The sequence below is a fragment of the Dipodomys merriami genome, unplaced genomic scaffold, assembly GCF_024711535.1.
Source record: "Dipodomys merriami isolate MVZ:Mamm:240054 unplaced genomic scaffold, mDipMer1.0.p SCAF_154, whole genome shotgun sequence".
In the NCBI taxonomy this organism is placed as follows: Eukaryota; Metazoa; Chordata; class Mammalia; order Rodentia; family Heteromyidae; genus Dipodomys; species Dipodomys merriami.
The window spans coordinates 1,920,799-1,933,720 of NW_027202871.1; the positions used below are offsets into that span (position 1 = coordinate 1,920,799).

Sequence of the window (12,922 nt, forward strand, 5' to 3'; positions counted from 1 at the left end):
GCACCCCTGCACCCCGCGGCCCCCAGCCTGGCTGGACCCAGGCGGCCGGCGCCTCGGGAGCGGAGCGCATGCGCAGTGCGCGGCTCCTCCCGGCCAGGCGCGGCCCACTCCCCCTCCCCCCTGCGGCCGCCACAGGCCGCCGCCAGGCCCCACGCCGCCGCCCGCGGACCGGGCCTCGCGCCCCGCCGCCGCCCGGACAGACCCCCGGCGTCACCTGGGTGCCCTCCTTCGGATTCGTATGTAGGGTAGACTTGCCAGGGCCGCGGAGCAGGCGGATTTCTACAGGTCGGGGCGCCACCGGCGTACTCCGAACTCGCTTCAGTTTAAGCTCAGCGCCTTCCTGGTTCCAGCGCCAGGCAGCGTCAGCCGAGCTTCCGAGTGCATCGATGCAGGCTACCAGGGCGACCGGAATGCCGAGGGAGTAGATTGGTCTCGCCGCCAATTTTTTGTTTGGTGTTTGTTTTGCATGCTTGTGTAATTGGATTTGCCTGTTCCCAAAAGCAATAAAGGTGCGATTGGAGGACTGTACTACCTGGCTGATCGCCCTTATCGTCACAGATAATCAGTAAATCTGCATCTGGGAAGTTATGTTTAAGACAACCATCTCCTTGCAAAATTGGTTAGCCTGTGCTGGGAGGAGGGGAAGTTCGCCCAACAATAATAAATCCTGGGTGTGTGTCTGTATAGAGTCCTGTGTGATTAAATTCTAATGATTTATTTGCAAAAATGCATTAAAAGTCTGCCCTGGAGGTGAAGGCACTCGCAGGTTAGGTGTAAATTAGTTTCTCAGATTAAAGGAACCCGTTGGAAGAGGAATAATAATAATAATAATAATAATCTACCGGATGGAAGAACAGGAAGTTTCTTCTAGAAGTCAAATGTGTACATTAAAAAAAAATTAAGCCAACAAACTAAAACATGTCAACATTTTCCGTAACTCTCAATGCGTTACTTTCCCTTACATAAAAAAAAACTCTATTTTGCATTATTTACCATAAGAAAGCAAAGGTAAAAAGATACAAAAAACTGTTAGGCTCAGTTTGGGTGGACTGTGAGAACCAATTCGTGTGCAGCTGCTAGGTAAACCAAGGTGCAGCTTTCCACAGATATTGCCCGTGGTGAAATCATCTCCTCCATGGTATATCCGTAATAAATAACTGCACTTTAGCCAGTTTTGAAAGAACATTTTTAATACAAAATGCTTTTTCAATAATTCAAGAATTGAGGTACCCCCTCTGGGTCCTGAATTTTATTGAAACTTGTATATCTGTCCACAGGCTATCAGTTGAGTTTTCACTTCAGTGATTCTCTTTGCAAAACTGCTCTTTGAAATGTTTTATCTGTGGAAAACATTTGCCATTTAGTAAAGAAACAACACTAGAAGTTCATAGCATTTATTAAAAACGTTGGATTAAAAAAAAAAAAAAGCTTCCCCCAAAGAGGACATATCAGGGATATGGAAAGGGAGAGAGGAAGGAGAAAGAAAAGGAGAGTGAGTGGATATGGCCAAAATACATTATGTGCGTGTATGGAAATTTCATCGTGAAAACCATTACACTGTACACTTACTATATGCCAATAGATTTTGTAATTAAACTTCCTTTAGTGAGTAGGAATCTGTGTCCAGACACTGCAGACTTCTCATTGCTCTTTCTAATATCAATACTAGCATCCTCATATTTAAAATATGCCAGTGAGCTGAGATCATGGGGAAATCTTTTGGTTCTGAGGTGATCTTTAAAGTGGCTGTCTTGCCCTCAAGTTCAGTAGATGAGATTTAACTTTATACTTAAAAGTCATGTGCATAAAAGGAGAAAGAAGTGACTGGAGTGTCCTCTTAGACTTCCAATAGATAGTGCTTACTGAGTTGCTGTTTGTGAATATGCATTTTTACACCGCCCTTTGAGAGCTCTTGCATTACCTGGTCCATTTAGCTGACCCCATTATTGGCCACTCTGTTACTTAAAAAAAATCTTTAAGACAGAGTCTCATGCAGGACTAAGTTTTATGACTGTTCCCCTATGATAATACCGGAGTTAAAATGGCTATGGGTTGTATACCAAGACTCGATGTGAAGTTACATTCCTAAATTCATTCTAACTGTCAAAAGTCTGGGTTTTTGCATTTCTTATGGAATAAAAGCAAATGTTCCTATACTTCATTAATACCCTAAAACACCAACAAGCTATTGCTACGAATATTTTAATGGTATTTGCCCTAAAAGTAGCAAGCAAAAAGGACGTTTTCAGAAGACAGCAGCATGATTTTCACCTTTCTTAAATTCGCCAAACATGAACATTTCCTCTGTAGTACAAACTGATGATACAGTCTCTACTTACATTTGACTCTGTACTACATACAAACTGATGTTATATACAGTCTCTCTACTTACCTACATTTCACTCTGTAGTAAAAACTGATGTTACTACAGTCTCTACTTACATTTGAGAGACTTTATATACCGAAGTTTAACCGTGTTCTCTTCCCACACACGTTTCAGATTGTTTTGATAGAACTTGTCCAATCATTTGCTTACTTGAACACTTTAACCAAGGAGTATAAGATACGGGTATTCGTGTTCTGCAATTGCTTTTTATTTTTACCAACAGTTTTAGATCTATGATAATGAATACAACCTTAACATCAGAAAGATTGCATTAATACTCCACGTACTTGAAAATGCTCCCAAAGCCACACTTCAAGAGGCATATTTGTTTACAGGATCGAGTAACTGTAACTCTTCCGTGTAAATATTCGGTTGTGAGTGTATGTCTGGCAGGTATTTGAATCTTCTCAGCAAGAAAATACAGACAGGGGCTCAGGAATATTCACGTTTCCATTTAAAAAAAGCCAGAATATAATTTTTATATTCTGAATCCTATCACCGAGAGCGAGCGAGCGAGTGAGCGAGCGAGAACGCGCCTTCTCCAAGTGTGTCTGTTTTCCTCGGCCCACCGTAGGTAAACGTACACGGGGCACAAACTCCGCATTGTTTCTGCCACGCTTGCAGAATTAGGAGGCCAGCCCAGATGTGCGTGGTGGGTGTCAAGGAGGAGGCGGGGGCCCGCGGGGGTCCGACGGTGAGGGTCCCGGGACCTGAGCGTGGAGCGCGGCAGAGCCGGCCGGGCTGGGCAGCGCTGGGGCCCGGGGCGCGGCGTGGCAGCGCGGGCGGCGCGGAGACCGGGACTCCACGGAGCGACTCCAAGTGCGGTGGCCGCGGCGCGCCCGGGCCCCGGCCCGGCTGCGGACCTGGGGGGCGACCCAGAGGGGGCGGAGAGGCCGGACTGCGGTGGAAGCGGCGGGCGGGGCGGGGAGGCCAGCGGAGCGAGCCCCGGGGCCGTGAGCGAGCAGACGCCGAGCGCCCCCGCGGCCGAGCGGGCGGCGGGCGGGCGGGCGCGGCGGGGACCGGGCGCGGCGGGGACCCCGCACAGCCGCGCGCGCCGCGGCTTCCTCGTGGCCCCGCCCCCGCGCAGTGCACCCCGCTCGCGGTGCTTCACTAAGTCCTGACACCAGCGCGGAACCCGCGCCTAATTAAATTAATGAGGGGTCCTTGTCAATCTCGGGTTCACGGCCGAGCGCACCGGCTACCTGGAAACGGGACTGCCGCTCCGGCCTCGCGGACACGGGGCGCTCTCTCTCTCTCTCGCTCTCTCTCTCTCTCTCTCTCTGTCTCTCTCATATGTACATAGATACATAGATATAATATCTCTCATCCCTCCTCTCTCGCATCTCTCTGGCTCTCTCTAATCTCTCTCATACATACACATATATACATTATCTGTCATCTCTCTCATCTCTCTCTAATCTCGCTCCGTCTCTCTCTAATCTCTCATCTCCATCCCATCTCCCGTCTCTCTATTTCTCATCCCCCCCCTCCCGTCCCCGCCCCCGCCCCCCCCCAGGTGCGGCGCAGCGGCCCCCCGGGAAGGGCCGGGGCCCGGGTGCGGGCGGCGGGGACTCGCGGGCCCGGCCGGGAAGTATAAATAGTGCGGCTGCAGGGCGCGGCGCCGGCTCGGCCGGAACCCCGGGCCCCGGGACGGTGGGCGAGCTCCGCCGAGCACCCGCGCGCGGGCCGGCCGCGGGCCGCCTTTCCCTCCGGGCCCCCGCCCTCCTCCCGCGCCCCCCGCCGGCCTCCACCCCCCCTCCTCCGGCCTCCCCTCCCGATCCTCCCCGCCCTCCCCTCCGTCCTCCCCTCCCTCCTCCCCCTCCTCTCACTTCTTTTCCTCCTACTTCTCCCCTTTCTTCTTTCTGCTCTTTTCCTCCCCTCCTCCCCTCCCTCCTCCCCCACCCCTGCCCCATTGATGTGCTGTTATTGGGGGGGCTGGAGCAGTAAAAAAAGAAGAAGGAAAAAAGGAGCGGGGCTCAGCGGGGAGAGGTCGGGCGCGGGCCGGCGGGCGGCGATGGAAGAACTCACGGCGTTCGTCTCCAAGTCCTTCGACCAGAAAGTGAAGGAGAAGAAGGAGGCCATCACCTACCGGGAGGTGCTGGAGAGCGGGCCGCTGCGCGGGGCCAGGGAGCCGGGCGGCTGCGCCGAGCCGGGCCGCGACGACCGCAGCAGCCCCGCGCTCCGGGCGCCCGGCGTTGGCGGCGGCGTTGGCGGCGGCGTTGGTGGCGGCGGCGCGGGCGGAGGCGGCGGCGGCGGCGGAGGGCGCTCCCCCGTCCGGGACCTGGACATGGGCGCCGCCGAGCGAAGCCGGGAGCCGGGCAGCCCGCGGCTGACCGAGGGTAACGGCCGACCCCCCACCCCCACCCCGCCACCGCGCCCCAGCTCCGGGCCACGCTCCCCACCCCACCCCGCACCCCAACTCCAGCCCACGCTCCCTTCTTCCCGCCTTCCCGGCCTTCCCCGGGCGGGAGACACCCGGGTCGGCCGGGGAGGGGCGGCCCGCGCAGGGCCCCGGCGGGAAGCGGGCCGGCCAGGCCCGGGTGCGCACGCTCGCGGGCGGGCGGGCGGGGTCCCGCCGTGGGAGGGGGCGCGGGGCGCGTCCGGCCCTAGCTGTCCCGCCGCGCCCGCACGCAGCCCGGCCCGCGCGCAGCCCGGCCCGCGGGACCGCAGGCGGACGTGGAAGTTCGCGCGGGGCACGATCTGCCCGGCGGGAGGGGAGCGGGCTGGGGCTCGCCACGCGGCCCGACGGAGGCTGCCGCCTCCCGGGGCGCGGGGGGTCGGGGCCCGAGCGGAGAGCGCCGAGATGCGGGCAGCCACGGTCGCGCCCCGGGCCGCCGCCCCGGAACCCCCCGGGGACGCTCCGCTGAGACCCCGCATCCTGGGAGCAGGGATGGGGGTGGGGTGGCTCGGGGACCAAAACTTCCCGCTCCGCCGGAGCTCGGGTCCATTCTGCGCCTTCGCCTCCCCGGATGCGGCGTCCGGGTTTCTATTTCGAGGATCCGAGCGCGTGTTTATTTGGTGACGGCTGGGGATGGGCCCGGGCTCCCGGGGCGGCTGGGTGGCCACCCGGGGTCCGGAGCCTCCTGGCCTCCGCGGTGGGCCGGTGGGCCGCCGGCCCGCTCGCCCTGCGCGGAAGGAGCTCCACGGTAAAATTAACGCGGCGCGCGGCGCTGCTGCCGGCGCCCTGCGCTGCCATGTTCTTCCAATTAAGAAAATATGTGGCGTGCCCAGGATCCAGCCTGTAAGCGAGCAATTAAGTGGTGTCTAACGTGGTCTGTTCCTGCTTAGGCCATTAAGTGGAAATTTGGGGGTGAAGTGGAAATTATATGAAGTCTATTAATCAACTTCGATTTGGACTTCTTTCCTCTACAGCCCCCAAACTTTAAAGGGGCATCCACTTGTGTGGATGACGAGAAGCAGACAAAGCCTTTCTACACACACACGCAACACACACACACAAAACACACTCTTTGGCAGGCTCTGTGGGGTGCGGTTCCGTGTTTAAATCCACTGCAAGATCACGGGGAACATTCTCCTCTTAAATGGATCTCTAGTGTCTGGGATCGCCGGCCGCTTCCTTCCCGCAGGAAGGACAAATGCCCACAAAATGAACCCTGACACCGAGCCAGGCCGGCTGCGAGTTCGGATGACTGTGTGGAAAAGGCAGTCTGGCCTCTGTTTTCGAGGCTAAAACTGGAAAGCGATGGGGGTCCCGGGCCTCCCACCGCGCGCCTCCCCGGGCCGCGGACCGAGGCCTCCCGGTGGGCTCTGGTCTGAAACCTGGGGTCCTTGATTTCCAAACTCGGGGCCAGGCCCCATCGCTTGGTGTATGAGCTGTTCTAGAAACGGGTTTTTGACCCCCCTGTTGATGGCAAAGAGCCGCAGAGAGCCTAGGCCATGCTAGAAGCCCGGCTGGGAGGGTGCACACCGCCTCGGCTCGGGCAGAGATGGAGGTCAGGGCGGTCTTTACGTGGAGGCCTTTGGGTGTGCATGTGTGCGCGCGCGTGTGTGCACGCGTGTGTGCTCCCTCTGTGGCTCCGGACGCCCACGCTCGCCGAGCTCCTGTTTTTAAAGGGGGAAGGACAGGAAAGTGGCGGCGGCGGATGTGCGCTAGCTACCCCACCGCAGAGAATGCATATTTTATTAAGCATCGGAGCGGCTGGATGCATGAAAGGGCTCCGAGCGACCAATAGAAACCGAGGATCGGGAATGTTCTTCGTGAACCTGTTGATCTCTGTGGGTTTCAGCGTTTAGGGTCGAGTGTGCGTTTCCACGGGGGAGGGCGGGGAGCGAGCAGACGCGGTGGTGGGCTCCGCCGCCCTCCTCGGCCGCCCCTCTGCCGCCGCCCGCCTCTGGCCCGGCGTGGGCCGCGACACCTCCGGGCCGCCAACATGGCGTGGGCGCCTGTGCTCCCACGACTTGGTGGGGATAGGGTGGCGCAGAGGCTGTCCAGCAGCCGGTGGAACCATCCGGAAGGCCTGGCTCTGGCCCTGGGACGGCGTCCGGCGCCCCGGGAGGCAGAGGCCCGCGCCACGCAGCGCCGAGGTCTTCTCCCGCAGCGACCCTTCGCCGCCCCAATTGTTCTGAAATTAGAGCATCAAGGTTGCGGGGGACCGAAGGCCCGCGGCGGGGAGAGCGGGCCTGACCTGCGGCCGGCCCTCCGAGGACGGCCGGCGTGACAGGCCGGCGCGTGGCCTCGCCGCGCCTTTTAACCACGCGCGCGCTCGGGGCGCGGCCGGGCGCGGCGCGTTTGATGTGTGCCAGTGTGTGGGCGCGCGAGAGTGAGGGAGGGAGGGCGCCGTGTGCCGGGGGTGGGAGGGAGGTGGGGGCGAGGCCGCGGGGGCAGGGCGGGGGGCGCACCCTGACCCCGGCGGCCCCCCGCAGAGGCGGCTCGGGTGCGCATCCCGCACGCCCGGCGGGACGGGGGGGGGGCATGAATTGCGGGGGGGGGCGGGGGAGCATTCTCGATCCTTCCTGCAGACAAGCCTGGTAACGGGTTTGCTGTGCCGTGTGTTTTTTTGTCCTGTGTGCCGGTGTGTGGCCGGTGCGTGCGTGGGGCGATGCACGTGTGCTCCGGCCCGCGGCGCCCTCTCCAGTGTCCCCTGATCTGAAGGAGCGCAAGGACGATGCGAAAGGGATGGAGGACGAAGGCCAGACCAAGATCAAGCAGAGGCGAAGTCGGACCAATTTCACCCTGGAACAACTCAACGAGCTGGAGAGGCTTTTCGATGAGACCCACTACCCGGACGCCTTCATGCGCGAGGAGCTGAGCCAGCGGCTGGGGCTGTCCGAGGCCCGCGTGCAGGTACCCGCCGGGCCGGGCGGGACGGGAGGCCACCGGGCGGAGGCTCCGCCAGGGAGGCTTCCGGGCGCCGAGCCGGGGAGGGGTGTCTTCGCTGGGCGTCGGGCTCCCCGAGGCAAATCTCAATCCTCCAGTCTCCCGCCAACCCCCCATCTCCCCACATGTGTTCCCCGAAGAAGGAAACAGTGCTGGGCTTGCTCCCAGAGTCTCTACCAACTGCACCCCGTTCGCCTCGCGCCGTCTTTAATGTGGTTTAATTCTAATGGGCCTACTTTTATAAGCCTTAAAAAAAATCCCACAGAAAATCGTTTTATCTCTGGATGCTTTAAAAAGTTCCCCTGAGTGTGTTCCTCTCTGGACATGGAGTTCCGTCGAGGGTCTGCCCCGGGATGTAAGCTTGCCGAGCGGATATGCCAATTAGGTTTATAGATGTACGGACTATAAAGAAAATTAGTAACTGTTAAGCGCAGAAATTTACAGTCCGCTGGTGGAGGCTCCGTCTCAAACCCGGTGTGGAGCAGAGGAGGAGCGAGTGCGTTGGGGGTTCTGTTTTGTTCTATGTTGACCAAGGCCAGGGACCTGAGTGCAGAGAAATTCCATTTTTACACGGTCTGAAGCCTCATCTCGAGCAAGTGCTCATCCCCGCAAATTAGAATAGCCGCGGATTTTTCTTTATTGGCCGTTGAGGTGGATTGTAATCGCAAAAGTGGCTCTGGGAGGCCTCTGAGAGAGAAAATGATATGCGTCCGTGCGTAGGATTCCAGGTTTATGGGAACAAATTTAAACGTTTCAGATTGTATTTCCGCTCAAATAATAAAAAAGGAGAAAATGATGGTCATTATTTGTTTGAACACATGGAGCAGTTTTAGGCTAGAATGCCTGCAGCTGTTCTAAAGTATGGCTGTAACAGATACTCCCGGGGTCTCTGGGCGCGGAGACGGCCATCTGTAGAGAACTAGGCGCAATTCTTTTGGGGGCTCCCCGGCATCTTGTAATAGGATCAGGAAGAAAGGGGACTCGTAAGGTTGAAGGAGGAATAGAATAATAGGCAGCCGTGGCGAGCACGGTGTCAGACTCCCCTTGAAAGCCTTCCCTGCCTTTTGCTGTATGCTCAGACATCTCTGGAGGCTACCAAACCCCTTAACGCAGTGATGATTATTACAGGTCTGAGTAATAGTATCTCAATTCTAATTCTTGGGGGGGGGGAGGCAAGAAGCCTCAGGCCATGGGAATGACACAAAGGTTGTCATCCAGGCACAAAACCCACCCCTTTATTGTATTAAATAGCAGGGGCATTTTTGAAGATTCACATTCATGTGACACTTGCTTTCAAAAGTAGAACAGGAAAAGCTCTGAAACAATATTTTCCTTTCATGGGATTTTTTTTAAAGCATTAATTTGTGAATCAGTCAATATGCTGTATGATTGGAACTCAAGTGTAAAAGTCAGCTTTATTTGAATCTTTAAAAATAATCTGTCATACTGCCTCTTAAAAGTTGGCAATTATTTAAGAAGACCAGATTTAGTATTCAGGAGTTTCTAGAGTCAAGCTCCATCCACCCCACCCCCCCCACTTTGGGAGAGGGCTGTTCTTTTTTCTTACTTAAGAACATTGTTGTTGGTCTTTCTTATTTCAGTTTCAGTACTATCCTTTCCGCCCCCCCCCATCTTCCCTACTGTCCTAACTGCAGGCAGTGCCTTTTCCTATAAAAGCAAATTAGATTATCATGATAATGACACAATTATTCTGCTGCTGGGTTACACTCTGCTGCACAGAAGAACACAGAAATCCTAAACTTCTTTGTTGTGAGGCTGTTATGACACTAATTACCTCTCCTTCCTAACAACCTACCCCCCCCAATAAAGTATTTGCTTTAGTGTTTGGTTTTTGTTCAAGATAAAGCTAATTAATATTACAGGCTATTACTGAGCCCATTCTTTTTAGGCCCTAAGTGGGCAAACATTTAAACCCATTATCACGTTGGTGTCAGGTACCAGGGAGCATCTGGGGCCTTGGGGATCCTAATGTGGAAGGATGAAACCAGGGCTAGAAGTAATTTATCAAGAAACAGTTCATATTTCAGTAGTGGGTGAAATCCTCCTATTTCTGAACCTCATTTACATTTTTAATTTTGGAAATTAGCGCTGTTTTATATAATCCATAGGTTGCTTGTCTGATGTTGAAGACCATGCCTAAAATGCTAGTACTCTAGTAACTTAAAACATTTTTGGGGTAGTAACATTTAGGGTTTTCCCCCCCCTCCAATTTGTAGGTTTGGTTTCAAAACCGAAGAGCTAAATGTAGAAAACAAGAAAATCAACTCCATAAAGGTATGCTTCTTATAAGACATAAAACACTTACTATGCTAAGTAAAAAAGAGATGGGGGTGGGAACGAGAGAGATCTTATTCCTTGAGTTAAGAAACTCCTCTAAAGACAGTTGCTGAAAGTTCTAAAGTTTAGAATAAATTTATTTTAATGATGGCAGCCATAGTGCAAAATAGCAGTCCAGTTCTAGTATGATCCTTTAGAATCTGGGAAACAAAAGTAGAAATGTTCCCTTCACGTTATTATTGTGTTCCCCTATTATTTTTTTTTTTTACAGGTGTTCTCATCGGGGCTGCCAGCCAGTTTGAAGCATGTAGAGTTGCACCCTATGTCAACGTAGGAGCCTTAAGGATGCCCTTCCAACAGGCAAGTTACAGCCTAGTACCAAAGCTGTTTCTAAATGTGAAGGGGTGGGGGGAGCCTCAATTCTTGCTTGGACTGTTGAGCCCCAATGCCCAGGCAGCTGGAGAATCGATTTCAAGATGATATAATGGGCCCACTCCCCTTTAAAATCCTATACAGTGTGGAGGTCTTGAATGCCTAGCCCTTCCTGTTTTCAAGAGAATCCCCAAAGGGGTCTGAGCGCAGCAACTGGTCTTTTTTAAAATGCAGTTAAGATTGCACTTGAGGACGAGAAGGAAAAGCCTTTTGATTATGATTTTGTCAAATCTAATACACAGGTTAGTCCTAAAGTGTTTCTAAGGCAACCCTCTAAATATTATTTTTCTAGGTATTTCCCACCTCTTAGTCACTTTAAATGTCTCTGGTGGAAGAAAAATAAATACAAGTATTCCCAACTCAGACTTGTTTTTTTTAAAAGCTATCTCTGCAAACAAAGCTTTGTCTCTGATGGAAGGGAAAGCCTTGATTTTTCTAGGGCCACCCTACCCCAGCAATCCCTTTCTTGGCGGTGGAGAAGAAACCTGGAAGACCACATTTAAAAATGACAGCCTGGAGGCATGATTTAATCCTGGGAAATCCCTGCGCTCTGCACTCCCCACTCTCTGAGCCTCAGGGCAAATCCTTTCCCAACCAGCACCTGACCTTCCCCTTCCTTAGCCAGGACCCCCTGCCTTCTTTACAGGGCTGTGTTGTGGTGAGTTAGATGGTACCGGTCAGTGCCCTGGACTAGGGTGGACCCCTGCAGATAGCCCCATGCTTTCAGAGACAGTGTTGGGGAGACTTTAGCTTTATTAGCACCACAGTCCTCTGGCATTCTCCAGTGGGGTTTTGAAATAGGAAAGGAGAATGGAGGAAGAGGAAGGGTAGAACTTAAAGAAGACTGGTCCTTCTTGGAAAGCCAAGATCCTCTGCCTAGCAGAAGCAGGACCTCCTGAGAGATGTTAGAGAGTCATGATTTCTGGCACCAAACGAAACCTTCTGATTCAGAATATGTATTTTAACAAGATGCCCAGGTATTCCCCCCCCCCTTTGCTTCTATTGAAGTTTGAAGTCTGGGCCTCTTGCCTGTTCAGCTTGCGTGCTGAGTGCCCAGCTGGAAGTCTCCCACTTGAGCCAGGCCCCTTCCATGCACCCCTAGATCTTGTGACAGTCACAGCTAGGAGTCCAGTGCACAGTTTCTCCAGATACACTGGAGATCCCCAAACTTCCCTAAGTGTGTGTGTGGGGGGGGAGTTTTGTAGTTTGCTCAGTCCTGGGACAGAGTGGGCACCGCAGACCAGGCAGGTCACCTCTGACCTTTCCAGTATAGCGTGGTTATTTTGAGGTAGATGATGTCTTAGCACCACAAACGAAGCTCTTGCTTATTCTCAGATCTCCAGAATGGGGTGGGGGGGGGAGGGTGGGGCTGGGGGAGTCGGCCCCAGATTCAGTCAGGACAAGGAGACAGTCACCCTGGGTGGAAGCTTAGCCCAAGCCCCCTCCCCCGTCCCCGCCGGACGCCGTTAATGCTCTGTTTCTATTCTGTTGTCACCCTAGGATAGTCATTGCAACGTGACGCCCTTGTCCTTTCAGGTTCAGGCCCAGCTGCAGCTGGACAGCGCCGTGGCGCACGCGCACCACCACCTGCACCCGCACCTGGCCGCGCACGCGCCCTACATGATGTTCCCAGCGCCGCCCTTCGGACTGCCGCTGGCCACGCTGGCTGCAGACTCGGCGTCCGCCGCCTCGGTGGTGGCCGCCGCCGCCGCCGCCAAGACCACCAGCAAGAACTCCAGCATCGCCGATCTCAGACTGAAAGCCAAAAAGCACGCGGCCGCCCTGGGCCTGTGACGCCGCCGCGCGCGCCCTGCGCCCCGGAGCCGGCCCCGCACGCACCCCAGGCCCCTACACCGCTTCTCCTCGCCCCCTCCCGCCCCGCCACGCCCCCCGCCCGGCTCTGCGCGCGCCCCGCCGCCGCCCCGCGCCACCCCGCTGGGGGGGAGGAGAGATCGGACACTGGGAGCCCGGGGCCGCGTGGACGCCCTGCGCAGCCGGACTCGCGCGGAAGTCAGACTTCGTGTCAACAGAGAGAGCGAGAGAGGGAAGGATCGCGTTTCTTATTGCTATTCGGCGAGAGAACGACAGGGCAAAGCGACCACGAGATATTTTATACGTTTAAAAAAAACACGGGAAAATAACCCGGATGAAGCTGGAGACGGGGCGGGGGGTCACCCGCGTCTGCGTGCGGTGCGTGTTTTCCACGTGGGCGGAGAAGGCAGGCAGGAGGCAGAGCCGAGCTCGGTGAGCGCGCGGGAAGCCCACGGGTTCTGGAAAGGCCCTTCCTTCGCGACGTTCACTTCACCAGGAGACATCTGATCCGAGAGGCGGGCCTCCGTGTGCGGGGCCTCCGCATGCGGGGCCTCGCGTGGAAAACCCAGCATGCATGGTGGAGCGGAAATCGGTGTGCGCGCGCGGAGGGGACACGCCCAGTGTAAGCGCGCGTGAGGAGGAGACACTCTAAGACA

At 55.5% G+C, this 12,922-nt stretch overlaps 2 protein-coding genes across 3 annotated transcripts in view; one reads left to right on the plus strand and one right to left on the minus strand.

Moving 5' to 3' along the window:
- The window catches only part of Rsrc1 (arginine and serine rich coiled-coil 1), a 252,904-nt gene extending 251,767 nt beyond the window's left edge, over positions 1-1,137 (minus strand). Inside the window, exons 1-2 of the mRNA XM_070022829.1 lie at positions 1,060-1,137; positions 215-532 (exon numbers count right to left, since the gene is read on the minus strand). Of these exons, the coding sequence (XP_069878930.1) occupies positions 215-532; positions 1,060-1,137 (396 nt within the window). The remainder of the gene's footprint in view (positions 1-214; positions 533-1,059) is intronic.
- A 3,067-nt stretch (positions 1,138-4,204) lies between these two features.
- Positions 4,205-12,293, plus strand: Shox2 (SHOX homeobox 2). 2 transcript variants are annotated; one of them, XM_070022822.1, is made up of 5 exons: positions 4,205-4,725; positions 7,483-7,691; positions 9,962-10,019; positions 10,294-10,382; positions 11,955-12,293. In XM_070022822.1, the coding sequence occupies exons 1-5, from the start codon at positions 4,302-4,304 to the stop codon at positions 12,246-12,248; spliced, it is 1,074 nt and encodes a 357-aa protein (XP_069878923.1). In that variant the 5' UTR covers positions 4,205-4,301; the 3' UTR covers positions 12,249-12,293. The 2 variants fall into 2 exon arrangements, with proteins under 2 accessions (XP_069878923.1, XP_069878924.1); XM_070022823.1 differs by having other exon boundaries at positions 4,401-4,725; positions 11,991-12,293.
- Positions 12,294-12,922: the final 629 nt, after the last annotated feature.